Consider the following 26,220-nt stretch of genomic DNA (forward strand, 5'->3'; position numbering starts at 1 on the left):
ATGAACAAAACCAGAAGTCCCCAATGACACCCTGGGCACAGGAATCAAACAATCGCACATGCAGTACGCTGCTCCTTCCAAAAGTTAGTATTTTTTATCTGCACAGGCACAATGTTTCTGGTCTTTGTTCATCACCAGACAGAGAACTCCATGGTCAACCCATGTCTGTCTATCTGTTGACCATAGTAGAGATTGTATCCAATTTAACTGACTTTTAGGAGCAGCAATACTCTGATCTATTGATTGATACATTTTTCCATCACCAAAACTCCTTATGGATAGCTGACAGTTTCCCCGCGAGGGCCTCATGCTGAGGAAATCAAGTTGTGAGTGAATAGATGATCAGAGAAATTGAGTTTAATGAACAGAAGAACCTTGTGCTGTGTGGAACAGGCAAAGCTTTGCCTCGGATTTGAGCTGTAAACGCGTTTGTACCATTGGATTCGTACTTTGTCACACAGCACTCTCTGCTGGTGAAAAGGGAGCAGTTGAAATCCGAGAAATTGAGGTTAGGTATCAAGAAATCTGCACCTGTCCAATCCATTCCACAACTAGTATCAAATCTAGAAACATGTTGCAAACAGGAGAGAGGACATTAATATTACTGGAGGTAGGACGTTTTTCTTCTCTCCTCCACCTAGTCCTAGAATGAATAACAGACTGAGCACTGAACAAAGGACAAAACAACCTAGTCCATTCAAAATAAATGTATTTAACTTGGCAAGTCAGTTAGGAACAAATTCCTATTTACAATTACGGCCTACCCCGGACGACGCTGGGCCAATTGTGCGCCGCCCTGTGGGACTCCCAATTACGGCCGGTTGTGATTTAGCCTGGAATCAAACCAGGGTCTGTAGTGATGCCTCTAACACTGAGATACCGCTGTGCCACTCGGGAGCCTACTATAGGCGTTTACAATAAAAGTACACTGAACAAAAATATAAACACAACATGCAACAATTCCAACGATTTTACTGAGTTACAGTTCATATAAGTAAATCAGTCAATTTAAATCAATTCATTAGGCCCTAATCTATGGATATCACATGACTAGGCAGGGCGTACATAGTCCCTCCCACAAAAGGGCTTTATTAGTCTGAAATACACCCGTTTTATCAGCTGTCCAGGTGGCTGTTCTCAAGACGATCCCGCAGGTGAAGAAGCAGGAAGTGGTCTGTGGTTGAGGCCAGTTGGGCATAGTGCCAAACTCTCTAAAACGACATTGGAGGCAGCTTATGGTAGATAAATTAACATTCAATTCTCTAGCAATAGTCCTGGTGGACATTCCTGCAGTCAGCATGCCAATTGCACGCTCCCTCAAAACTTGAGACATCTGTAGCAATGTCCTGTGACAAAACTGTGCATTTTATAATGGCCTTTCGTCCCCAGCACAAGTTGCACCTGTGTAATGATCATTCCGGCACAGCCAGAACAGGCCACCCCTCATAGCCTGGTTCCTCTCTAGGTTTCTTCCTAGGTTCTGGCCTTTCTAGGGAGTTTTTCCTAGCCATCGTGCTTCTACACCTGCATTGCTTGCTGTTTGGGGTTTTAGGCTGGGTTTCTGTACAGCACTTTGTGACATCAGCTGATGTAATTAGGGTTTTATGAATACATTTGATTGATGCTGTTTAATCAGTTTGTTGATATGCCACACCTGTCAAGTGGATGGAATATCTTGGCAAAGGAGAAATGCTCACTAACAGGGATGTAAACAAATTTGTGCACAAAATGATATTTGGGTATGGAACATTTCTAAGATCTCGAAACATGGGACCAACACTTTACATGTTGCGTTTGTGTTCAGTATATGTCCACTTTGCTTTGGCAACAGCCGAACACATGGTTTTCACCGGTATAATGCTCTTTGACATTGATTAAAAATTAGTATTATTTTGGAGTGAGAATTCCAAGACTTCACTGTTATACACAATGCATAAACAGATAAATGTGAAATGGCCCTAAACTGAAAGGATCACTTGTGGGCCACTAAGTATTCATTTGTGATGACAGGAAGACATTTGCATAGTGATGCTCATGGTGCCCCGTGGCAGATGTGGGAAAAGACTACTGGTGATGCTGAAGTTCATTCCTTGGGTTTATTTGGTGGCTTTAGTTCTGAAAAACAATTGAATAACAGTTGTAGCAAAAGCAAATACAGCTCAGGTACTCAATGAGGAGCAACAATCTAGGGCTGTAAAGCCAAATTATTACCTGAATGGTGCTCTGCAAAGATGTTAAGGAGACAATCTGACGCAAGCATAATACCTGTTATAATGCTTATTCATTTTAAAACCCAGGTCTAGTCTAGCAATTAATTGAACGTATTAGGGTGAAACCCAGAGGATAGCGCTTAAGTATTAAAAGGTACCTTAAATGGCATTGCCACGAGCAGCACCGCAGATATTGAGGAGCAAGATAGCACTTATAGGTCACCACCTGCACAGGTTCGCTTCATGTCAGGGCGGCAGGGTGGTTAGAGCGTTGGACTAGTAGCCGGAAGGTTGCAAGTTCAAACCCCTGAGCTGACAAGGTACAAATATGTCATTCTGCCTCTCAACAGGCAGTTAACCCACTGTTCCTAGGCCGTCATTGAAAATAAGAATGTTGTTCTTATCCGACTTGCCTAGTTAAATAAAGGTAAAAAAAAAAGCCATTCAGTGTGGTTGCCACGGGACCAAAACAGCTGAGAAGCCTCATGCTCTTTAGTTGTGGAAATTTACTCCATATGCAGTTTACTTTCTGCATCTACGTCCTATCGCAGTCTACCTTAAAACACTTCCCAAAGTAGTGCTTGATGGTCATTAATGACATTTTTCATCAAGCAAGTTTAAAGAAACATGACAAATATTTTTTTCCTCAACTTTATTACATGAAAATGTACAGAGAGGTTAACGGTAAGACTTCTGGTAGCGGGCACGGGCTCCTGGTCCACCAAACTTCTTGGACTCGCAGCGACGAGGATCGGCAACCAGCAGAGTCCTGTCGTACTGGATCAAGATGTCCTTAATCTCCTTCTTGGAGGCCTCATCCACATCTGGAGAGAAAGAAACAGGTCAGATTAGTTATTGTGAACCATTTACTTGACCAAATGGAAACACAGCAATCATGCACCCTCCATAATCCAAAAGAGAGAAACCCAACATAGCAATATTGCTTCCTGCAAAAATGTGTCCAAAGTAACACTCATTTTATCAGCAGAGGCAATATTCCATTGAAAACAAGATACTGCATTTGATTTTACAGTAAAATTATTGACACTTACATTTCTGGTAGTATGCGACCAGGGCTTTGGAGATGGACTGACGGATAGCTGCAAGGAGAAGACGGCACAGCGTAAGACAAACAGCCATATTCAGTCAAGTACAGTTATTTCAAATCAAGACATCAGTTTCTACTGAGATGATCTGTCTAAACCGAAGTAGAGCAGCTTCCAGCTGTAAAAACAAGTCACCGTAGATCTGTGCTACATGTCCACCACCCTTCACTCGGACTCGGATGTCAACTCCAGCAAAACGCTCCTTGCCCAGCAGCAGCACTGGCTCCAGCAGCTACAACAGAGAGGGAATTTGTCAAGGAAGCACACAGTCTATACATCCTGCAGACACACATTCAGCTAAATGTCTGGACACAACCAGACATTTAGCTGAATGAAGACCCATGTTGAATTTGGGCTTAGTAAACCAACAGCAGCTCTGTAAGAAGCCACGTTACACATCATGAAATAGTTAGCGACTGTTTCCTAAGGGACAGATTGGAATTTACCAGAGGGGGGCTGGTTCAACCCAAGGTGTCAGAATGCACAACCCTCATCAACAAAAATGTTTTCCTCACATGACCCTCCACTTGTACAGTCAAATAAATGGAAGCCCCTCAGAATTAACTCAATGTTCACAAAAAATAAAAAATAGCAACCCTGTTTATAAACGTGGATATTAACTGCCACTTCACCATGCTTTTGTGGCACAGCCGATGCCAGAAGTTTGGGGGTTCACCGACAAGCTCACCCTCCCTGCCTGTTTCATGACACTACGATCAGAGCCAGCTACAGACAATCAGCTAGGGGTAATCAGATGTACCATTTTGAAGCCATATTTATAATTATATAAAATACATTGCTTTCGGAAAGTATTCAGACCCCTTGACCTTTTCCACATTTTGTTGTTACAGCCTTATTTTAAAACGGATTAAAATTCTCAGCAATCTAGACACGATCCCACAATGACAAAGCAAATTTCTTCAGCATTGAAGATAGCAAAGAACACAGTGGCCTCCATCATTAAATGGAAGATGTTTGGAACTACCCAGACTTTCTAGAGCTGGCCGCCCAGCCAAACTGAGCAGTCAGGGGGAAGGGCCTTGATTAGGGAGGTGACCAAGAACCCAATAGTCACTGACAGATCTAAAGTTCCTCTGTGGAGATCGGAGAACAATCCAGAAGGACAACCATTTCTGCGTCGCTCCACCAATCAGGCCTTTATGGTAGAGTGGCAAGAAGGAAGCCACTTCAGAAAAAGGCACATGACAGCCCGCTTGGGAGTTTGCAAAAAGGGCACCTGAAGACTCAGACCACGAGAAAGATTATCTGGTCTGATGAAACCAAGATTAAATTCTTTGGCCTGAATGCCAAGCTTAACATTTGGAGGAAACCTGGCACCATCCCTATGGCGAAGCATGGTGGTGGCAGCATCATGCCGTGGGGATGTTTTTCAGCGGCAAGGACTGAGAGACTAGTCAGGTTCGAGGCAAAGATGGCTGAGGACCTCAGACTGGGGTGAAGGTTCACCTTCCAATAGGACAACAACCCTAAGCACACAGCCAAGACAACACATGAGTGGCTTCGGGACAAGTCTCTGAATGTCCTTGAGTGGCCAAGATAGAGCCTGGACTTGAACCCGATTGATAATCTCTGTAGAGACCCGAATATAGCTGTGCAGCAACACTCCCCATCTAACATGACAGAGCTTGAGAGGATCTGCAGAGAATGGAAGAAACTCCAAATACAGGTGTGCCAAGCTTGTAGCGTCATACCCAACTCAATGCTGCCAAAGGTGCTTCAACAAATGACTGAATAAAGGGTCTGAATATTTATGTACGTGTAATTTACCGTTTTTATTTTTACAAATTAGCAACCATTTCTAAAAACAAACTGATTCTGCTTTGTCATTATGCCATAGTGTGTAGATTGAGGGAAAAAAACAATTCAACCATTTTTAGAATAAGTCTAACGTAACAAAGGGATCTGAATACTTTCCAAAGGCACTGTATACGCTACACATTTTCTACCAACAGGTTTCTGTGCTAATGCACCACAACCAATATACAAAGCATACCGACGTTGGGCACGCCAATATCATGGTTAACTTTCAACACCTCAATAAAGACTGCCAATCTCGGCAAATAGAAGAAACATCCCTCCCCACCTTGTAGGCTTAGCCAATGTAAAATTACAGAGGACAAAATGCTTAACATCCAGAAGAGTATGGGGGGGGGGGTTAAGTACAATGCTTGTTTGGCAGCTTATTGATGGGCAGGCATAATCGAAGTGACACTGGACTAGCGCACTAGCTATGTTTCCATCCAACCTATGTGAATATTCTAAAGTTGTAATAAAAACAATATGCCATTTCAGAGTTTCCTTTAGGAAAATGTGTAGCCGGACAACATACCAGGGAAAATTTTAATTTGCCGGACATCCAAATGCAGTCAGATCTGACCTGGCACGGCCAGCGCCTTCAATAAACCAGGGATATTGGCCGATTGAGAAAACGGCCTACAAATGACAAAAACACCAATTCCTTGTGCTTTAACGTGTAGCATACGCAAAACTTTACACCCTATTTTTTTGTAACGTTTTATGGTTACTTTCACAGTTCAGTTGTCAGATTTGAGCAATAAAATGTATCATACACGCATAGGCCTATAGGCTTAGGTGTCATATAGGACTAATCCAAGAGATAGATATGCCGGTGGCGTGCTACGACACTGGCACGCATTTCTTTATGAAAGAAGGCTACTGCATCTACAAATAGATGCAAAGGCTTATTAGTTAATTTTCAAATCAGAATATTTTTTAAAATAATTATTAAATTATAGGTGTAACTCTGGTAGGCCCGACAGTGTTCCTCGCCTCAAGTTCACCTGTCGGAGTCAGTTGGCGCGCCCTTCATACGATAAGCCCACAGTAGCTAAAGCATAATAATAGCTACACCATACCTTTACAAACATTTCTACACTTTATTAGGGTAATATCAAAAATCAAGCCCTTATTTGTAAGGAAGATATGAGCAGAAGAGCAAATGTAACGCACTACTCTCCCCTGTTCAAAGCAACAAAAACAAATCCCTTATTTTGGACAACAGTAAATTTCAATCTGTCTTTAAGGACTCACCTTGTACTGGAGAGTGGCTGGCTCAATCATCTCGAGGGGTCTGCCGTTCACCTTGATGAGGCCATTCCCCCTCTTGCAGTGAGCAACAGCGGTGGCTGTTTTCTGCAAAGAGATACTGTAATGTTCACTTCCATTTGCTTGGTTTGAGCTAATTACATGTGCACTTTTCTAGGAAGCATGGGTGGCTAAACAGACGGTCCATAACGTTAAACATTTCTTTGCTACGTTTACCCCCCCCCCCCCCCACCACCACACACACACACACACAAAAATGCTATTCAGGTGATTGCTGATCAACACTATTATTATAATCAACACTAGTTAGCCAGCCAATGTCTTAACCAAACACTGAGGTACATCATAAGGGATGGGTGGACCAAGTCATGGCAACTCGCTAGCTACAGTACAATGATTAGTTAAAAATTATGTAACCCCCCCCTCCCCAAAAGCACTCTAGTTAACAAATGCAGTATTGTGGCATAATAAATCAGCGAATTAACGTTTTTTTTTTTTTTTTACCTCACTACACCAAACAATTGGCGTTGATGTAGCTGGACAACATGCTTTCCGGCATAAAATTAGCTAATTGATTGACGTAGCTAGCAGGCCGCAACATTTGTAGCCATTTATATAAATATGCCACTGGCTGCAATCAAGGCACATGTGGACGTTTAACAATAACGTTGTCAAATCGACAGTCACTTATATTTCCAAATGTAATGGATACTTTTTGGGGGGACAAATACACATTTCTGGCCTGTCTGGCTAACATGGTTGAGCTAGCTAACGTCACCTAGCCGGATAGCGTTAGTTCTTTGGCTCAACACACGTGGAATAAAGTCAGATAGTTTACTCACTTTGCGTCCGAAAACCTGGACCGATTGCAGAGGACCTTTGGCCGGCATGTTTCTGAAACAATTAATCACAATGATTACCTTCAAAAATAATTAATATATCATATTTTTGCATTTGTAGCTGGGCTCAAGGGGGAACATACCCTCTTCAGCTTTAGTGCCGTACGAAAAGACCGAACGGGGGTTTCAAACACCGAAAATCAGGGGCAGTAGCACGACAGTTTATGGCATTTACGACAATTGCAGGCCGAGAGGAAGAGCCGATAATATTGTTTTGAAACTTGTGCACAATTCATTTTTATTTCATAGCAACAAAATGTATCACGTATTTTGGAAACTTAAGCAAATTATTTGTATTTGACATGTTTAATAAATTGTCATAATATAAATTATTTGACCCGTGCATTTAATTGTTGGCAAAATGTAATTCATGGCCCAAATAGTTTACATTATGACTGAATTAAACATGGTCTGTGATTTTTTTTTTATTAAATACATATATGACTGCAATATATTTCTGTCCAGAAGAGGTCCCTGTACGAACACGTTTTTCGGAGGACGAAACAAAGCAACTGTGAATGAACTCTTTGGTTTCCAATTTACCCTCGCCTTATGCCATTGGGGGAGTCGCGAGTTGTCCAAATGATTAGCCAATCATGGGAAGTTTGCAACGTAAGCACCGCAGCCCTCGTTTTTAGTCGCCTTTGCGAGCATACAATTATCTTCAAGCTGGATCCTAAAACTCCCCATAATTCTATTCGCTACGATTGTACGTCCGCTAACAAACTACGGGTGGCTGAAAACACAATCATCGCGAAGTGTCTTCTTAATTTGAGGGCTGAGGGGATAGGGTGTGTCTTAAGTGTTTGGACCGCACACCTGTTCGCGATGATTGTACATCCGCTAAATCAGCCAAAACTTAAAACCCACATCAACATGGAGAAGTAAACATACAAGTGTAAGTAAAAACGAATGTTAATATTTTAGAAATTGTGCTAGTAATGCACATGATGGCACAAACACGTATCATAAGTGTTTGGTTAGCTTTTTGAAACTTTATCTAGCGCATACAACTTTCCCTGACATCACACTTGTACATAGTAATGTTCGATTTACCTGATATTGTCGGATGGCTAGCATGCGTCGTCTTCTAGCCAAGATATGAAATGCAATCATAAATGACTAGCGCATATAATGCACACACACCACAGCTCCAGGTGGGTTCCATGATGACTGAAAACAACCTTGGGATGAACTTGTGGCACATTTCCGTGCCAGGGCGGTCCATTCAGTCTTCACTCGCTCTGCAAGTGTCAACTCATCATGAGAAGTTCATTTGAGGGAAGAGGGTGTGTCTTTTATGTGTTTGGATCGTAGAAGGGTTTCCCAAAAGGATCGAGTTTATCCATATAACCTTTGTAGGAGCATCGTTACATCTCCGAGCTGTTTCCCAAAACCAATTGCACGTGAAAACGCTCGTAATCTAACGCCTGGCACAGGCCACATGTAGTAAAGGGCTACGTTAGTGCATCCTTAGACGCTTTTTCGGCCTAAAAATATAATGACCGTATTTCTCTCTCCGTGACCGCCGACAACTTAAACACATTTGTCTACAAATACAAAGTTGCCAATGTTTTTGCAACTGATACAAACAGGCAACGTGAAGTATAAAGATATGATTCAAATGAATGAGGTTATGGGCTAGTGGGGAGATGGATTTGCTGATATCCAAGCCCCCAAAAATAAACTTCAATACTAACTAAACATTTCGAGATACTTACTCGAAATGTATAGAAAGTGGAACACACATATAGGATATCTTAATTTGTAGGTTAGGTTAGCTATCTAACATTGTCATTAAATCGCCTACAACTTGATCGGGATGTCAGGTGGAGGTGGGGATTTTTAGATGGCCACGTTGTCGAGATCAGCACAGTTTGGCGGCCCGGTGTTGTGCCGAAATACACTTTGTATTGGTCTATATTGTATTGGTCTATAAATATGTTTGAACAAACCTTCTCATTCGTTTTTTTATTTTTTAACTATTTTATATATTGTAGAATAATAGTGAAGACAAACTATGAAATAACACATATGGAATCATGTAGTAATCTGAGGCTGGTAACTCTAATGAATTTATCCTCTGCAGCAGAGGTGACTCTGGGTCTTCCATTCCTGTGGTGGTCCTCATGAGAGCCAGTTTCATCATAGCGCTTGATGGTTTTTGCGACTGCACTTCAAGAAACTTTAAAAGTTCTTGAAATGTTCTGTGTTGACTGACCTTCATGTCTTAAAGTAATCATGGACTGTCGTTTCTCTTCTGTATATCACCCCTACCTGGTCACAACACAACTGATTGGCTCACAGGCATTAAGAAGGAAAGAAATACCACAAATGAACTTTTAACAAGGCACGCCTGTTAATTGAAATGCATTCCAGGTGACTACCTCATGAAGCTGGTTGAGAGAATGCCAAGCGTGTGCAAAGCTATCATCAAGGCAAAGGCTGGCTACTTTGAAGAATCTCAAATATAAAATATTTTTTGACTTGTTTATCACTTTTTTGGTTACTACATGATTTCATATGTGTTCTTTCATAGTTTTAATGTCTTCACTATTATTCTGCAATGTAGAAAAAATAACCTCTGGAATGATAGGTGTCTCCAAACGTTTGACTGGTATTGTATATATTATGCTCATTCAACTGTGCCTCACAAGTAGTAGAACAAATTATCTATAAGGGTTTGTACAGTCATGAAATTCCTCTAAAAATAATGGAATTTTAAAATGTATTTTTTCCAGGCCTGGAAAAGTTTAGCAAAATTATAATAATCATGGAAATTAATTTCATAATTTCTGTTAATGTCATTTATTTAGGCACAGTTTTTAAATATTTTATCAATCAAATACAGATCTACATATCAGCCAGGATCAGAATTACACTTTAGCACAGGGATCATCAACTATACTGAACAAAAATATAAACGCAACGTGTAAAGTTTTGGTCCCATGTTTCATGAGCTGAAATAAAAGATCCCAGAAATTGTTCATACACACAAACGAAGATTTCTCTCAAATGGTGTGCACAAATTTGTTTACATCCTGGTTAGTGAGCATTTCTCCTTTTCCAAGATAATCCATCCACCTGACAGGTGTGGCATATAAAGAATCTGATTAAACAGCATGATCATTACACAGGTATGCCTTGTGCTGGGGACAATAAAAAGCCACTCTAAAATGCGCAGTTTTGTCACACAACACAATGCCAAAGATGTCTCAAGTTTTGAGGGAGCGTGCAACTGGCATGCTGACTGCAGGAATTTCCACCAGGATCTTGACGACCTGACTGAAGTTCCGCGTCATAACCAACATCAGTGGGCAAATGCTCCCCTTCAATGGCGACTGACACGCTGGGGAAGTGTGTTCTTCATGGATGAATCTCGTCGTGTGCGCGAGCGGTTTGCTGGCGTCAACGTTGCGAACAGCGTGCCCAATGGTGGCGGTGTGGTTATGGTATGGGCAGGCATAAGCTTCGAACAACAAACACAATTGTGTTTGTTATCTATGGCAATTTGAATGCAGAGAGATACCGTGATGAGATCCTCAAGCCCATTGTCGTGCCATTCATCCGCCTCCATCACTTCATGTTTTAGCATAGTAATGCACGGCCCCATGTCGCAAGGATCTGTACATTATTCCTGGAAGCTGAACATTTCCCAGTTCTTCCATGGCCTGCATACTAACTAGACATGTCACTCATTGAGATTGTTTGGGATGCGCTGGATTGACGCGTACAACAGCGTTTTCCAGTTCCCGCCAATATCCAACCATTGAAGAGGATTGGGAACACATTCCACAGGCCACAATCAACAGCCCGATCAGCTCCACGCGACGGAGATGCGTTGCCGGGTGCAAAACATAAATTAAAAAAAACATTCAGCACTAACTGTCCTTTTTATTCAGACATTTGGGACAACACAGATAATCATAACATTGAAAACTATATAAATATTAAAATATATATATACGGAAATAAGACTCAAAAAGTAACAAAGAAAAATAGAAACAAATTGTAGTATATAAATACAAATAAAAAAGAGAATCAAATAATTTCACTCTTATCCTATTGCTAACAAAAAACGCACAAGTCGGCGGGAGCACGTGATGCCGCGGAGCTGAGCAGACGTTGACAAACCGAGCTCTTCAAAGTTATTCTATTTTTACCTAAATAACAACGTTGAAACAATATTCTAACATCGGCTGATAAATTGTCAAGTACTTACCTTCCCAAAGAGCCATGGACCTCCGACCGAGAGGCAAGAAGGACGACCAAAACGTAGTTGATTCCCAAGATAACGATAACGCTACAGCTAGCAAGATTAGCATTAGCCCTCATAACTCAGACGACACTTCCAGACTGTTGCTCTCAGTAGCCTCTTGCGAGCCTGCCAATATGCTGGCTACTCTCCTCCGGGAAATTCAGGATGGTAACAGAGGTCTTTCTCTGAAAATTGATAAGAAATCGACTGAACTCCATTCTTCCATTGACGACCTGAAATCCTCCATGAATGATCTCCTTTTGAGAACGACTGAGGCAGAGTTGCGCAGTAGCACAGTTGAAGATACCATCGCTAGACATGACCAGGTCTTGATACAACTGCAAAAGGACAATGCCTACCTCAAAAACAAGGTAGACCAGATGGAGAACCAGAGGAGACGTAGTAATATCCGTGTGGTGGGATTGAAAGAGGACAGCGAGGGCCGTGACCCGGTCCGTTTCTTCACTCAATGGATCCCGGAGGTCCTAGTCATAATCAACTTCACCAAGCCGCTGGAAATCGAATGCGCCCACAGAACATCAGCGCCGAAACCCCGGCCAGATGAGCCCCCACGAGCCGTCCTGATCAGGTTCCTCCATTTCCAAGACAGAGAGAAGATACTGCAACTCGCAAGAGCCAAAGGGGACATCACCATCGATGGAAAGAGGGTCAGCCTTTTCCCAGATATGAACGCGGATCTCGCCAGACGTCGCAAGCAGTTCAGACCTGCCGCCAAAGCACTGAAGGAGAAGAACATCACCGGCTACCTCATCCACCCTGCGCGGATGAAAGTTCAGTACAAAGGCCGAAGCCATCTCTTCAACACACCGGGAGAAGTGCACACCTTTCTCAAAGAACTGAGCAACATCTGAGCCAGGACGGTCTCTCTGGGGGATGAAATGCAGTTTGTTTGTTTTCTCTTATCCGGATTGAACTGCTGGTATCTCCCGGTCACTATAATTGATTTGTACATTTTCAACTAACCGTATCTTCCCGGGGTGAGTTCTATTACATTACAGGAGAGTATATTTAGGTTTAGTCCATATCTACTGGGCGAAGCAATAAGTGGGCTTAGGCCCACTGCTTTCCCCCTCATTTATGTTCATCTTTCGAAAAGAGACTCAAGCATCCCTAACAGTGGGCAGTAAATATTCAGCCATAAATATCTATTCACAACGTTTGTTTTCAACTTAGAGAGCTCGCAGGTTTTAGTTTACGCCAAGGTTTAGCTAGTAAGAGCAAGATGGAAAGCGAGCAGCAACGTATCTCTACAAGTGTATTCATGTTTGATTGTTGGGATTGTTGTTTTATTCTGACAATCGGGGTGGGTGGGATTTTTATTATTCTTTTCTTCCTTTTTTCTATGTTTATTGTTTCCTTCCTAAAGAGACACACAGGTCACTTTTGTGCTCAAACCAAAGTTGAAACATTTCCTAATTATCTGCATATGATGGATTTCTATTCAGTTACATATTTGAAACCCAACCTATGCTTAATCCACGAAAATATGTCACATTCAACGTAAAAGGTCTTAACAGCCCGATTTAAAAGGAAAATAGTCTATACATACTTTAAGAAATGAAAGGCTGACATTGTGTTTTTACAAGAAACACATCTTATACAGCCAGTGAACACAAGAAATTGAAGAGGGAATGGGTAGGACAAGTTTTTGCATCCTCTTTTAACTCCAAAGCAAGAGGAACTGCCATTTTGATAAGTAGACACATCCCCTTCTGCGTCAACAACACCATCTCTGATCCCTCTGGCAGGTTTGTTTTGGTGCAGGGGCATATGTTTTCAGAGTCTTGGACCCTATTGAATATTTATGCTCCTAACTTCGATGACCATATGTTTATTCAGAATGTCTTCCTTCAGGTCGCTCAAGCACCACCAGGATGGCTACTGGTTGGAGGAGATTTAAATTTTTGCTTAGATACAGTTGTTGATAGGTCTTCTGATAAACCCTCACTTCTTACCAAAGCCGGCAAGCTCACCATGTCATTCATGAAAGATCTCAATTTACTAGACATCTGGAGACAGTTGCACCCACAGGATAGGGACTACTCTTTTTATTCACACCCACACAAGACACACACACGCATAGATAACTTTTTACTTTCGACACAACTGTTTCATAGAGTGTTAGATGTCGAGTATCTCCCCAGATTGCTTAGTGACCATTCTCCTCTGGTATTATCAATCTCCATTCCTACCAAGGTAAATGGAGCATATAGATGGAGACTAAATTCTACACTCCTAAAGCAACCTGAATTTTGTGCATTCATCAAAGAGCAGATCAATATTTTTACTTTGACAAACAAACCCTCTGCTCCTGACAGCTTCATTCTTTGGGACACATTGAAGGCCTATCTGAGGGGACAGATTATTTCCTATACTAAAGGGCTGAAGAGAAAACACGGTGCGAAACTGAGTGCCCTTGAATCTGAAATCTCCGAGCTAGAGAAAACCTACCAAAGAGGCCCGACTAAAGATCTATACAGGCTTTTGGTAAATAAAACACTTAAATATAATATTCTGAACACATATCAAGCTGAGAGGGCCATCACTAAATCAAAACAGCGTTATTACGAGCTTGGAAAGAAAGCTCACAAAGTATTGGCATGGCAACTGAAAGCAGAGGAAAGTAAGAGGACAATTAATGCCATAGAAACTCTTACTAATGAGATATCTTTCGACCCTACTGAAATTAATAATACTTTTAAGAAATACTATGAAGACCTCTACACTTCCCAATCAAGCGATGATCTATCAGAGATCGACTCCTTTCTCTCCTCTCTCAACCTCCCATGCCTGTCAGGGGAAGACAGCGAGCGTCTTGAGTGAACACTTCTCAGTTCCTGAATTGTTGGAGGCCATTAAATCCTTACCTTCTAATAAATCTCCTGGGGAGGATGGCTTCCCTCCAGAGTTCTATAAAGAATTTAGGGAGCTGTTGGTCCCCTACCTTATGGAGGTACTTAAAAAAGCCAGAGAAGACAACTGCTTTCCAGAGTCCTTCTCTCAAGCAGTGATTACAACACAGATTGTAAACTGGTCACCAAGATGCTATCTAAGAGACTGGAGTCATGTCTTCCCCTGTTGGTCAACCCAGATCAGACTGGCTTCATAAATATTAGTTTGTCCTCCAATAATCTCAGAAGGTTCTTTGATATAATTCACCTTGCTAACAATAACAAAATACCTAGTGTCGCAGTCTCCCTCGACGCTGAAAAGGCCTTTGATAGGGTTGAATGGCCATACCTCTTTCGCGTCTTGGAAAAGTTCGGTTTAGGTACCGTGTTTGTAAATTTGATAAAATCACTCTACAAATCTCCTAAAGCTAGGATTTCTACCAATGGGAGTACTTCCTCCTCTTTCCCTCTTTATAGGGGGAACAGACAAGGTTGCCCAATTAGCCCCCACCTCTTTGCCCTCGCCATCGAACCGTTGGCTGAGGCTATTAGAAGGTGCCCTGACATACATGGCTTTGAGGTGGGCCCCCATACCCATAAATTATCCCTCTTTGCGGACGACCTTATCTTATTTCTAACAAACCCAGAACACTCCCTCTCTCACTTGCAGATCCTACTACAGTGTTATAGTTATTTCTCTGGATATAAGGTCAATTTTGATAAAAGCGAAATCTTACCGTTGTCTGTCTTTGACCATCATACCATCAAGCACAAGTTTCCTTTTAGATGGTCGCCTATGGGCTTCACATATTTGGGCATAATGGTGGATGGTAATCTGAACAACCTCTATAAACTCAATCTGGCCAGTTTGTTGCAAAAGGTGGAGGTTGACCTTTGTAAATGGATGGACTTACCTCTCACTCTACTGGGTAGAATCAATGTAATTAAAATGAATGTCCTGCCCAGATTTCTATATCTGTTTCAATCTCTCCCTATCCCTGTTCCCGCAGCATTTTTTTTCCTCTCCCGACAAGCTGACCAGACGGTTTATCTGGCACGGCAAAACTCCTAGGGTTGGCCTGGATAAACTGACCCTTGATTACAGTCAAGGGGGCTTAAACCTCCCCAATTTTAGAATGTACTACTGGGCTGCACAGTCTAGGTTTCTGGCTCAGAGGTTTGACAATGGTCCCTCTCCCTCATGGTTGAACATTGAAAAGCTTGAGGTAAATGATGACACTGGGGCAGATTTGTTTTACAAATGGGACAGAAAATCTATAAAAACCATCACAGACAACCCTTTAATCATACATTCTGTCCTGGCATGGGGCAAACTGCATGAGCTGTTCGGACGAGGGGGATTCCTTTCCCCTAAAACCCCTTTATGGAACAATAGATTGATCCCTATGTTTTTCCAGAATAGTAACTTTAGACCATGGTCTGATAAGGGGATCACTCTTCTGGAACATTGTTACGAGGAGGGAGTTCTTATGTCTTTTGATCAGCTGAAACAGAAATACCACTTGCCTAACAGGGACTTCTTTAGCTACCTACAACTACGAAACTTTATTAGGGTGACTCTCAAGGGACAATGGAACCTACCTAAGATGTCACCTATTGAACAACTCTGCCACGCAGACCAACCACTGTTCAAGACCATTTCCCGTGTATATGATGCTCTTATGTCAGGACCAACACTGCCTGGGCTAGATAAACCCCGACTTAGATGGGAAAAAGATCTGGGTATTGATCTTGATGAGGGTCTATGGAGTGACCTATGCAGGGATGGTGTTACATCCACATTGAACTCCAGATACAGACGGATCCAGTTTTCCAATTTCCTCCATCAGCTCTATATCACCCCATCTAGACTGCACAAGTTCAACCCAGATATCTCCTCCCTATGTTTTAGATGTGGCTCAAATGAAGGAACATTCCTCCATTCCACTTGGCAGTGTTCAAAACTACACAGTTTCTGGCAGGGGGTATGCGATACCATATCCTCAATTCACGGGGTTGCATTCCCTTTAGACCTGGAGGTCTGTCTACTGGGTAACTTTACTAACACCAATCTTAGGCAAAGCCATACTATAAAGCTAACAGCGATATTGCTAGCGATCGCCAAAAAATGTATTGCCTTGAAATGGAAATTGGATTCCTCCCTGCCAGTTGCAATGTGGCTATCGGAAGTTAATAGTTGTATCCTTTGGAGAAAATCACTTACTGCTTGAGGAATAAGTTAAAGACATTTTACAGAATTTGGCAACCTTTTATTGGCTATATGGAGAATCTCCCCCCACATCTCATGGATTGAATCTATACATAATCCTCACATAATGTTTCACACGTAATGTATAATATGTAGCCTACGGCAGGTGATCCAATGTCTCGTTATTTATTTTTATTTTTTCTTAATGTATGTTTGTTTATATAATTATTATTATTATTTATTTTTGTTACGCTCGTCTGTTACTGTCACTTTGTCCTATCGTTGTCTAATATCTTTTCACTTTTGTTTTGAATGTTCTTAATTGGAAAATGCAAAAAAAACGCACAAGTCCTATATCACACAAATACACATATAGAATAACACACTTATAAAAAAGGAACCTGATTATTGCACTATTGCACTTCAAACAAGAAACACACAAACTAAATTGCATAACTGCCATAAACCCTGACCTTTCTTGCCTTCCTTGATGCAAAGTCATCAATTACATCATCATAAGAAATGTGCACAGTAATTGCATGGTCCATACTGATGACAGCAAGGCCACTAAGGTGTTCCTGTGACATGGTGGACCTCAGGTAGGATTTGATGAGCTTCAGCTTTGAAAAGTTCCTCTCTGCTTCAGCTACGGTCACTGGAAGAGAGACAAATTCTGAGAGCAGTCCATAAATTTGGGTACATTTCTGAGAGCTCCCTTTCAGGTATAAATATCAGCAGCTCAAGCAAATGTTGGCCCTGGACTCCTCTGCCTCAAAACCCCATACAATGTTCCTTTATGTGGGGCTCCTCCTTCAGTGACACCATGCTAATCACAGCTGACAACTGTTCAGTGTGGCTGACATCTGAGGTGCAATCTAGAATGATAGAGAAGTATCTTGCCAGCTTGATGTCACTCACCATTATTGAAAAGACCTTGCTGCTCAACAAATCAATGAGTTAATTCTGTATTTGGTGGCCAAGGTAGCTGGTGGTGTGACTCGAGTTCCCTTTTTGGACACGGTTAAAGTGCTCTTTCATGACTGGATCAAATTGTGCCATCAGTTCAACCTCTTTGAGGAAATGTCAATTTGATGGAGAGTACAGTGTTTCTGTGTGTCCCCATAGTGCCAGATTTCTAACTGCCAGAGACTGCACAATAGCAGTCAGATGTGTCAACGCCTCTCTCCATCTTATCCTCTCAGGCTCCATAAGTGCCATCTCATGCTTATCAATTGTTTCCCCCTTTTGTGATCCTCATTGCCAGTTCTTTTTCATGCAGTTTTGGTCTTCTGGACTGCTGTCGTGTGAAGTTAGCAAAGAACTTGCATGTTTCCAGTCTGTCAGTCCTGAGTTTGCTAAATATATTCTATTCTTAGAAAAGAGATTGCAGGAGAAGAGGCTGTTGTTTCTTTCAGAATACATCAACCAATTTCTAGGGATTTTTTTTCACCACTCACCAAGGTCTTCCTGAAATACTGGTGGTGGCAACTTCTTCCATCACTCTCATTCCTTGGGAAAACAAAGTTAGGTGTTACCTCACTTGGTCCTCTGCAAACTAGTTGTCTGAATTATGTCAGTCAGAACTGAAGGCCAGTCAGCAGGGTCTGTAGACAGTAGTTCATCCTCAGCAGCAGGGTCTGTAGACAGTGGTTCAACCTCAGCAGCAGGGTCTGTAGACAGTGGTTCAACCTCAGCAGCAGGGCCTGTAGACAGTGGTTCATCCTCAGCAGCAGGGTCTGTAGACAGTGGTTCATCCTCAGCAGCAGGGTCTGTAGACAGTGGTTCAACCTCAGCAGCAGGGTCTGTAGACAGTGGTTCATCCTAAGTAGCAGGATTTGGTGGGGATGCTGCTACAGGTATTTCTGATGGAGAGCACATGGGCATTAGTTTACACACGTGATTCACAGCATTTCTAGTGGTGGAACATCCCACATACATACCCAGTAATAATAAAATCATCATTGTTACCTACAATATGGAAATTTAAATCTTTGCAAAAGGGAAATTATTTATGTTTTTATGTTATGCAGGGATGCACACATAAACACAGGTGCGTGTACCCACACACACACACACACACATGTGCTCACAAACACACCTGAATAATCCTGCTGGGGAGAAGTGGAAGCAAATGGGTCTTCATCCTCAGGCTCAGACAACATTTGCGACGACACCTGTGTGGCTGAGGAGGTTGATGGCTCCTCATCCTGCCCAGTGCCAGAGGGTGCTCCAAAATATTTCAGAAGTGCCCCTGAACATGCATTGAAATACAATATATGAGTCTGACACCCGAAATACATTTGTTGCACAATTAAATATACATGTCATTATGCACAATTGATCAAACCTTCAGAATAAGAACCAAATAAATCATATGACCTCCTTGGCTAATTCTAGGCATTAGACACCCCAAAAGACTCAATATATCACAAAATATAGAAAATATCAGCATAATATAGATGTCTTTTAAGTTAGCCTACAGCATTGGAAATTCTCCTTACTGAGTTCAGGACCTAGTCAATACAATCACAGAAAACCTTTATGTCACCCCAATGAAAGTTAACCAAATCAATAATGTGCTAGTTAGGTTGTAATCGTTTTGCTGCAGGCTACACACATTATCATGATGAACCTGTGTGAAATGATATCCAATGTTATGTAAGCTAGTTGGACAGAAAACTGAATATTGTCGCCCTACGTGTAATGGCATAGCAAGCAACATAGGCTAGTATAATACTTCTGTTTGTTAGCCTATTTCATGACATGCATAATATTACACTCATAAAGAGATGGCATGGCTGCATACCTTTATCTTTTGCACGTTTCTCTTCTTCTTTCCTCTTTCCTAAACTGGGCACCTGATGGCTTAGACCTCTTCTTATCCATTTTGTGTTGATTTGGCCCTCGAGCATCAATACATTACCCATCCCCCAACACTGTCAACCAAGAGTCAAGACGAAACCAGTTCACCTTGGTGGTGTGCAGGCTGGTTTTAAATTTCGCACACACCTGAAAAAAATGCAACAATATGTCCGTGAAACTATATAGTCACAATATTTTGAAGGAATTCTGGTTTATTTGGTAGCATTTCGTATTGTGACCGATTTGTATTATTTATTTAAAAATATAAAAAAATATTCTAATTACATTAGTACTGTACAAAGTTCGAGGTGTGCTATTTGATAGATTCCCCCGCTCCCCATACCTCGGGCTTCCTGTGGGGAGAGACCGGAGGTCAACCTACCCACCCCATTTGTAGCCCAGTAGGCCTGGCGAACTTGTTTGTGTGAGCAGATTAATATATTTGTTTGATGAAAATGTTTACATGCTTTTCAAGAAGAACGATTTCCCTAATAATCCTGTTTACATGGACACATCTGAAATCGGGCTACCTGGTGGGACTTTGATAAATGCTGAAAATCATCTGCAATCAACATAATATCTTTATCACAGCGACCATGTTCTTTTTGGGAAGGTTATTTCATTCTGAGTTTGGACATAAAGTTTGAATATGAAAACAATTTCTACGATGCATTAAGTTTTTCAGAACTGACTTCACTCGCGCAAAAGAGGTTAGCTGGTGCTGCGGTGCTGCTGGTGCTGCCACGTGCAGATCCAATACACTGCTGGAACTCCGATTTGAAGGTGTTTACATGTCCGAGTAATTAGAAAGATTACTCAGAAATCTAGGTGTGTGCTTACTTCAATTATGATTTGCTGAGTTAAGATAATCAGAGTAATGTGTTTACATGACTAATGATAAACTCGGCCTATTGCCACAATCAGTTTAACATTGAAGTGTTAGTCAGCATGTTATCATTCTCAGTATTTAGATAATAACGGGGCCTTCAAGGGAGAAAAATGTGTCGTTGTGGTTTCTTGTCCCATTCTGCCCCTGGACCCATGTTTAGGTTGCTGGTGTTGTGATCTTGCCTCTTGGTCTACATCTCAGGCTCATTTCATTCTAATTGTGCTTATGCATAGGTCTAAACTGTGTGTCCCCCTCCCCCCCAGGTTAGAAAGTTTACTTGAAGTTGTCATACACAAGATCGCATACCAATGAAAAATCAAACATATTTCTGGGTTCTGGTGGACCTCTGTCTCATGCTGACTCAGACTGGAGTTGGTGAGTGTAGGAGCGATGCAAAGCAAACCCATAACATTTGTTCTCCACAATATAAAGAAGAGTCTGAAAATTTGCTCTCTTATGCATCCTGCTAATATTCCTTTAGGTATCAGAGTCATCTCTTACAATGGCCGCCCAACAGTGACTCAGGGACAACACGCAGACTTGACCTGTGAGCTCATGGAGACAAACGAGGAGCTCATCCAGATCTCATGGCAGAAGAGTACCAGGGGTTACCGTGCCAACCACAACTTCTTCTTCATCACCCCTAGCCAGGGTCCATCACATGTCAAGGGGCGGGGGGACAGGGTGGGCTTCATTGGGAACACCACTGCGCTGGTGGGCTCTATCCGACTGGGGGATGTGTCCCTGACTGATGAGGGCGTCTACACTTGCATCTTCACTGTGTTCCCCAGTGGGCCATACAAGGCAGAGATCCACCTCAATGTCCAAAGTAAGAGGTTATTTATGATGTATTTCCCCAATGTAATGAATTGTTTGATATAATTATGTTAGTGGTGCTCCTTTACCTGCTATCCAAGGGTTAGGTTTTAAAGTATATAAAGACATTCATATTAAGTCAATGTGTTTATTGTGTTTTTTCCCAATAGTTCCTCCTGTGATTTCGGTTGCTGTGGAGACTCCACCCGTGGTTGCTGAGGGGCAGGAGAGCATCTTGGCCACATGCACAGCGGCTAACGCCAAGCCCCCTGCAGATGTACGGTGGAGCACGGCCAGTGCAAGACAACCACTGAGTCTGACAACCTCAACCAACACTACACTGAATCCAGACGACACCGCCACGGTGAGGGTCCACCTGAAGGGAGAGCCCTCCAGAGTCATGCACCAACAGGAGGTTCAGTGCCTGGTGAACCACACCACTCTGAGCCAGCAGAAGGTTGTTCCCTACGAGATCGATATACACTGTGAGTATTCTCCATGACAACAGCCACAGTGTTTCTACTCCTTATTAGACACAACAGTAACAGCACATAAATAATGTGGTACAACTTTATGCCTATTCTATAGATCCTCCAAATTCGGTCAAAATCATCATTCATGAGAAGCCACCCCAGGCACCGGCGTTTCAGTGTGTAGTAGATGCCAACCCCCCTCCATCAGAGTTCACATGGAAGAGGTCTGTTGTTCACAGTATTTCATTTCCCCCAACCCATTTTCTAAGGATCAGTGTCTACATCTATGTTTTGCTATGCGTCTACACTTGTCTTAGACTGAATAGATCAAACCTCAGTGAGACTGGGGGCTTGTTGGAGTTAGTGAAGGTGGGCCCTGACTTCAGTGGTCTGTACAGCTGTGAGGTGTCCAACCCATACGGAGCAGCATCTGGTTTCCTATATGTGCATAAAGGTAATGGCGTGTGTAACTTAGCCGTCTTGACATTTAATTCATTTATTTGAAGCATACATTCTGCAGAAGTTGAACATACACTGACTGTACAAAACATTAGGAACACCTCCCTAATATTGAGTTGCACCCCCTTTTGCCCTCAGAACAGCCTCAATTCGTCGGGGCATTGACTCTACAAGGTGTCGAAAGCGTTCCACACGGATGCTGGCCCATGTTGACTCCAATGCTTCCCACAGTTGTGTCAAATTGGCTGGATGTCCTTTGGGTGGTGGACCATTCTTAGCGTACACGGGAAACTGTTGAGCGTGAAAAACCCAGCAACGTTGCAGTTCTTGACACTAAAACCGGTGCGCCTGGCACCTACTACCGTAATCCGTTTTTAAAGGTATTTTATGTTGCCCATTCACCCTCTGAATGGCAGACATGCACAATCCATGTCCCAATTGTCTCAAGGCTTAAAAATCCATCTTTAACCTGTCTCCTTTCCTTCATCTACACTGATTTAAGTGACATCAATAAGGGATCATACCTTTCACCTGGTTAGTCTGTCATGGAAAGAGTAGGTGTTCCTAATGTTTTGTTCACTTAGTATATATCTCCAGCTCTGTTTTCAACACAAAGTTATGTTCCATTATTGTTACTTATAATATTTAAGAAAAGGTAGATTGTTGGAAAGTAAAGGTTCTGTTTTTCCTATTTGCAGTTGATCAGCGCTCCATTGTACCAGTAGCCTTGTGGGTTTTCCTCCCCATACTCCTCCTCTTCCTCTGCATTGTAACTGTATCACTCTGGCTGTTGTTTTCCAGAGGACCCCTGAGAGGGAGGTAACATTGTACAACTTCAGGTCAAACCGTGCACACACACCTTTATTGACAAGTATCATTATATGCTGCTGCTTTGTCTAAAATTATATTTACAGTGCCTTCAGAAAGTATTCACACATCTTGACTTGTTCCACATTTTGTTGTTACAGCCTGAATTCAAACGGGATTAAATTTAGCTTAAAAAAATCAGAAATTGAATATCCCTTTTGAGCTGGTTATTAATTACACTTTGGATGGTGTATCAATACACCCAGTCCTCTTGCTCTTCTTTCTATTCTGATTAGAGTCAGTTTGCGCTGTTCTGTGAAGGGAGTAGTACACAGCGTTGTACGAGATCTTCAGTTTCTTGGCAATTTCTCACATGGAATAGCCTTCAATTCTCAGAAGAAGAAAGGACTGACGAGTTTCAGAAGAAATTTGTTTCTGGCCATTTTGAGCCTGTAATCGAACCCACAAATGCTGATGCTCCAGATACTCAACTAGTCTAAAGAAGGCCAGTTTTATTGCATCTTTAATCAGAACAACAGTTTTCAGCTGTGCTAACATAATTGCAGAAGGGTTTTGTAATTAACTTGGATTAGCTAACACAACCTGCCATTGGAACACAGGAGTGATGATTGCTGATAACGGGCCTCTGTACACCTATGTAGATATTCCATAAAAAATCTGTAGTTTCCAGCTATAATAATCATTTACAACATTAACAATGTCCACACTGTATTTCTGATCAATTTGACGTTATTTTAATGGACAATTTTTTTTGGGGAACGGTAGTGTATATTTAATCCGTTTTGAATTCAGGCTGTAACACAAAAGTAAATTGGAATAAGTCAAGGGTTATGAATACTTTCTGAAGGCACTATGTGTTCTTTGCAGAGCCATGGCACTGTTTTTTTGTAGTGGAGAGGCCATCCAAAACCCAGGAAGGGTAAGCCGTAAAGAACTGCAGGATTCTCCAGTGTGTGAGTCCGTTGAGGTTGAGAAACAGAATGTTGCGGTTTGATAAGGATTGTGTTGATTGGGTAACATGAGGGGTTCCGCGATGTTAGAAACAGGGTCATGTTTTGTTTTTGTGCTCTTGCCTTTTTGTTGTTGTTCTAACTAGCATCTAAACTGTTTAGAATTCCACAGCACACTACTGTACACAAGTGTGAAGATGATTTCTATGGGGATTTCTACGTTTTTGTTATGGTCTTGACTGTTTATGTAAAAATGTTCAGACACAGTTTTGTTAAGAGTTTGTAATGGTAAAACTGTACCTCGACATACGAGATTGTATTAGGCGTAAGAGTGTACAGCATTAATCGTTTGAATTATACAAATTCCTCAAGCAAGTTTAAATATCACTGTATTTGTGTAGACCTATTATGTCATACAGTACTGTGTTGGAATGTGGCAGTTACTTTGGTATAAAATAACTACATGGTTTGACCATTTGAGGGCACCGTTTCCTTCATTCCTAGTGCAAAGGATTTTTTGGGGTTGACCTGTTGGAAGTGTGTTTAGTATACTATATTCTGTATGTGCCTGTGGCAACATTACAGGCTTAGGTCTGACAGATCTATGCAACTATCTTAAATGGGATCTATTTAAAACACAAGCTCAAAAAAACACTTGTTTTTTCATCTCAATATTTAATTAGAGGCTAACAAAGAACTACTCTGGAATGCCTTACAAAAGAGAGAATAATAATCTGTTTTAAAGACAGGTGAGCTCTGAATTTTAATAGAAATAAAACTGTAACACATAACTAAACAATACTGTAAATGAAAAGACACATTTCACTAGTCTTAATACTAGAGAGGGGAGGCAGTAGTGTGGCTATTTATAGTCTAGTCCTGGTCAATTGTACTTCTCCTTGCTCCTATTGATGGACACAGTTGTCCCTTGCCATCAGTGACCAAAAGTCTTAATTTTAAACCAGACCACCACCTGCTACTTATAATTGACCAATCAGTAGGGTTGAAGTTTGGTCTTGTCTTTTTCTTTGGGTTGGAGGGTTCCTCTGTTGCTCACTGAAATGTGTCAATTGGAAAATAGTTAGGTATGGAGGACTGGGGGCGTTCCCCTAGAAATTGAAGAGCTTTAGTCCACAAACGTTTGAAATGTTCTCTCAACCCATTTAAACTGACATCTGTGTTGCACCGGATGCTTGTTCTGATGCTATTACTATTTTAATGAGGCTCCGTACTGGCCTTAATACTGTGACTCTTAGTTGTGGGTACTGGCTGGCAATCTTCAGGGGTGAGTCTTAGGCTGTGGAGTGCAGGGACACTTTCAAAATCCTTCTATTGTCTGTCCCCAAATCCTAGCCCTTAGTCCAAGGCCTGTACTCTGCCATGTTGCTGTTGCCTTTTGAGGAAAAGGCTACATATTCACTAAGAGGATCAATCTTCCACGGCACAGCGGTTTATTGGAATTCTCAGTGTTCATAGGGGACACCCGTGGACGACGCACAGCACCTGTCAATTATCTCATACTAAAACCACATTTGTCCTTTTGCGCTCTTAACTCAAGGGCTGGATATTTAAGTGCAGAACACTGTATTCTATTGTTGCCATCAGTGCCCAAGAAGTAAACATTAAAAAAGCTATCCACTCCACCCTGAAAGCTGGAGTCATCTATTGCAAGAATGTTTGAATTACATTCCGAAGTGGAGACGAGGCAGTGTTCAGAAATTGTTCTTGTTAGAAGTTGTATTTTCAGGGCCCATCTTTCTTGGACGGGTGTTTTTTGTCAGCACTCCAGGAGGATCAGTTGAAAGCTTGCGCTCAAATAGTATTTACTATGGTAGGGTCGTCTTTGGCTGGCAAACTGGAAGAGGTTTTTATTTGTTTATTTTTTTTTACAAAGTGCAACATGAAAATGGAACAGTGGTCAAGCATTTCTTCATAGTTTCTTTGTTATTTAGGGGAAATTGATACTAATTTGAGGTGTCAATTAGCAAAGTGAACATATTTCAAATAGTTGTAGGAAGGACAACTATTGAAAAGATTATACACACACAGCTTTGGTGTTCTTGCAAAGGGTACTTTATATATTGTAATGACATGCTTTGCTCTAGGATGAGCTCAGCGGTAAGCTCTGTAAGTCGCAGTGGAAAAACGAGGCCTCTAGATGAATGTGCTTCAGTCAAGATGGTGGTTATGACGTAATGGCATAAGTGAGGTGACCGCAATTACGTTGTCTGGTGTTCACATTCTAACAACAAAGTGCTACTT

At 41.7% G+C, this 26,220-nt stretch overlaps 2 protein-coding genes across 2 annotated transcripts; one reads left to right on the forward strand and one right to left on the reverse strand.

Moving 5' to 3' along the window:
- Positions 1 to 2,082: 2,082 nt before the first annotated feature.
- LOC110500001 (small ribosomal subunit protein uS9) lies at positions 2,083 to 7,474 on the reverse strand. Its single transcript, XM_036957281.2, has 6 exons — positions 7,386 to 7,474; positions 7,246 to 7,297; positions 6,389 to 6,490; positions 3,452 to 3,548; positions 3,263 to 3,310; positions 2,083 to 3,034 (listed from the first exon to the last, which is right to left on the reverse strand). The coding sequence occupies exons 2-6, from the start codon at positions 7,291 to 7,293 to the stop codon at positions 2,889 to 2,891; spliced, it is 441 nt and encodes a 146-aa protein (XP_036813176.1). The 5' UTR covers positions 7,294 to 7,297; positions 7,386 to 7,474; the 3' UTR covers positions 2,083 to 2,888.
- A 420-nt stretch (positions 7,475 to 7,894) lies between these two features.
- On the forward strand, positions 7,895 to 24,433 carry LOC100653451 (nectin-1). The gene is made up of 8 exons (XM_021577099.3): positions 7,895 to 8,200; positions 20,696 to 20,807; positions 20,914 to 21,261; positions 21,419 to 21,733; positions 21,837 to 21,945; positions 22,039 to 22,175; positions 22,879 to 22,999; positions 23,876 to 24,433. The coding sequence occupies exons 2-8, from the start codon at positions 20,741 to 20,743 to the stop codon at positions 24,000 to 24,002; spliced, it is 1,224 nt and encodes a 407-aa protein (XP_021432774.2). The 5' UTR covers positions 7,895 to 8,200; positions 20,696 to 20,740; the 3' UTR covers positions 24,003 to 24,433.
- The last annotated feature ends 1,787 nt before the right edge of the window (positions 24,434 to 26,220 follow it).

Source organism: Oncorhynchus mykiss, chromosome 21 (genome assembly GCF_057628025.1).
Source record: "Oncorhynchus mykiss isolate SJ-2025 chromosome 21, ASM5762802v1, whole genome shotgun sequence".
Lineage (NCBI taxonomy): Eukaryota > Metazoa > Chordata > Actinopteri > Salmoniformes > Salmonidae > Oncorhynchus > Oncorhynchus mykiss.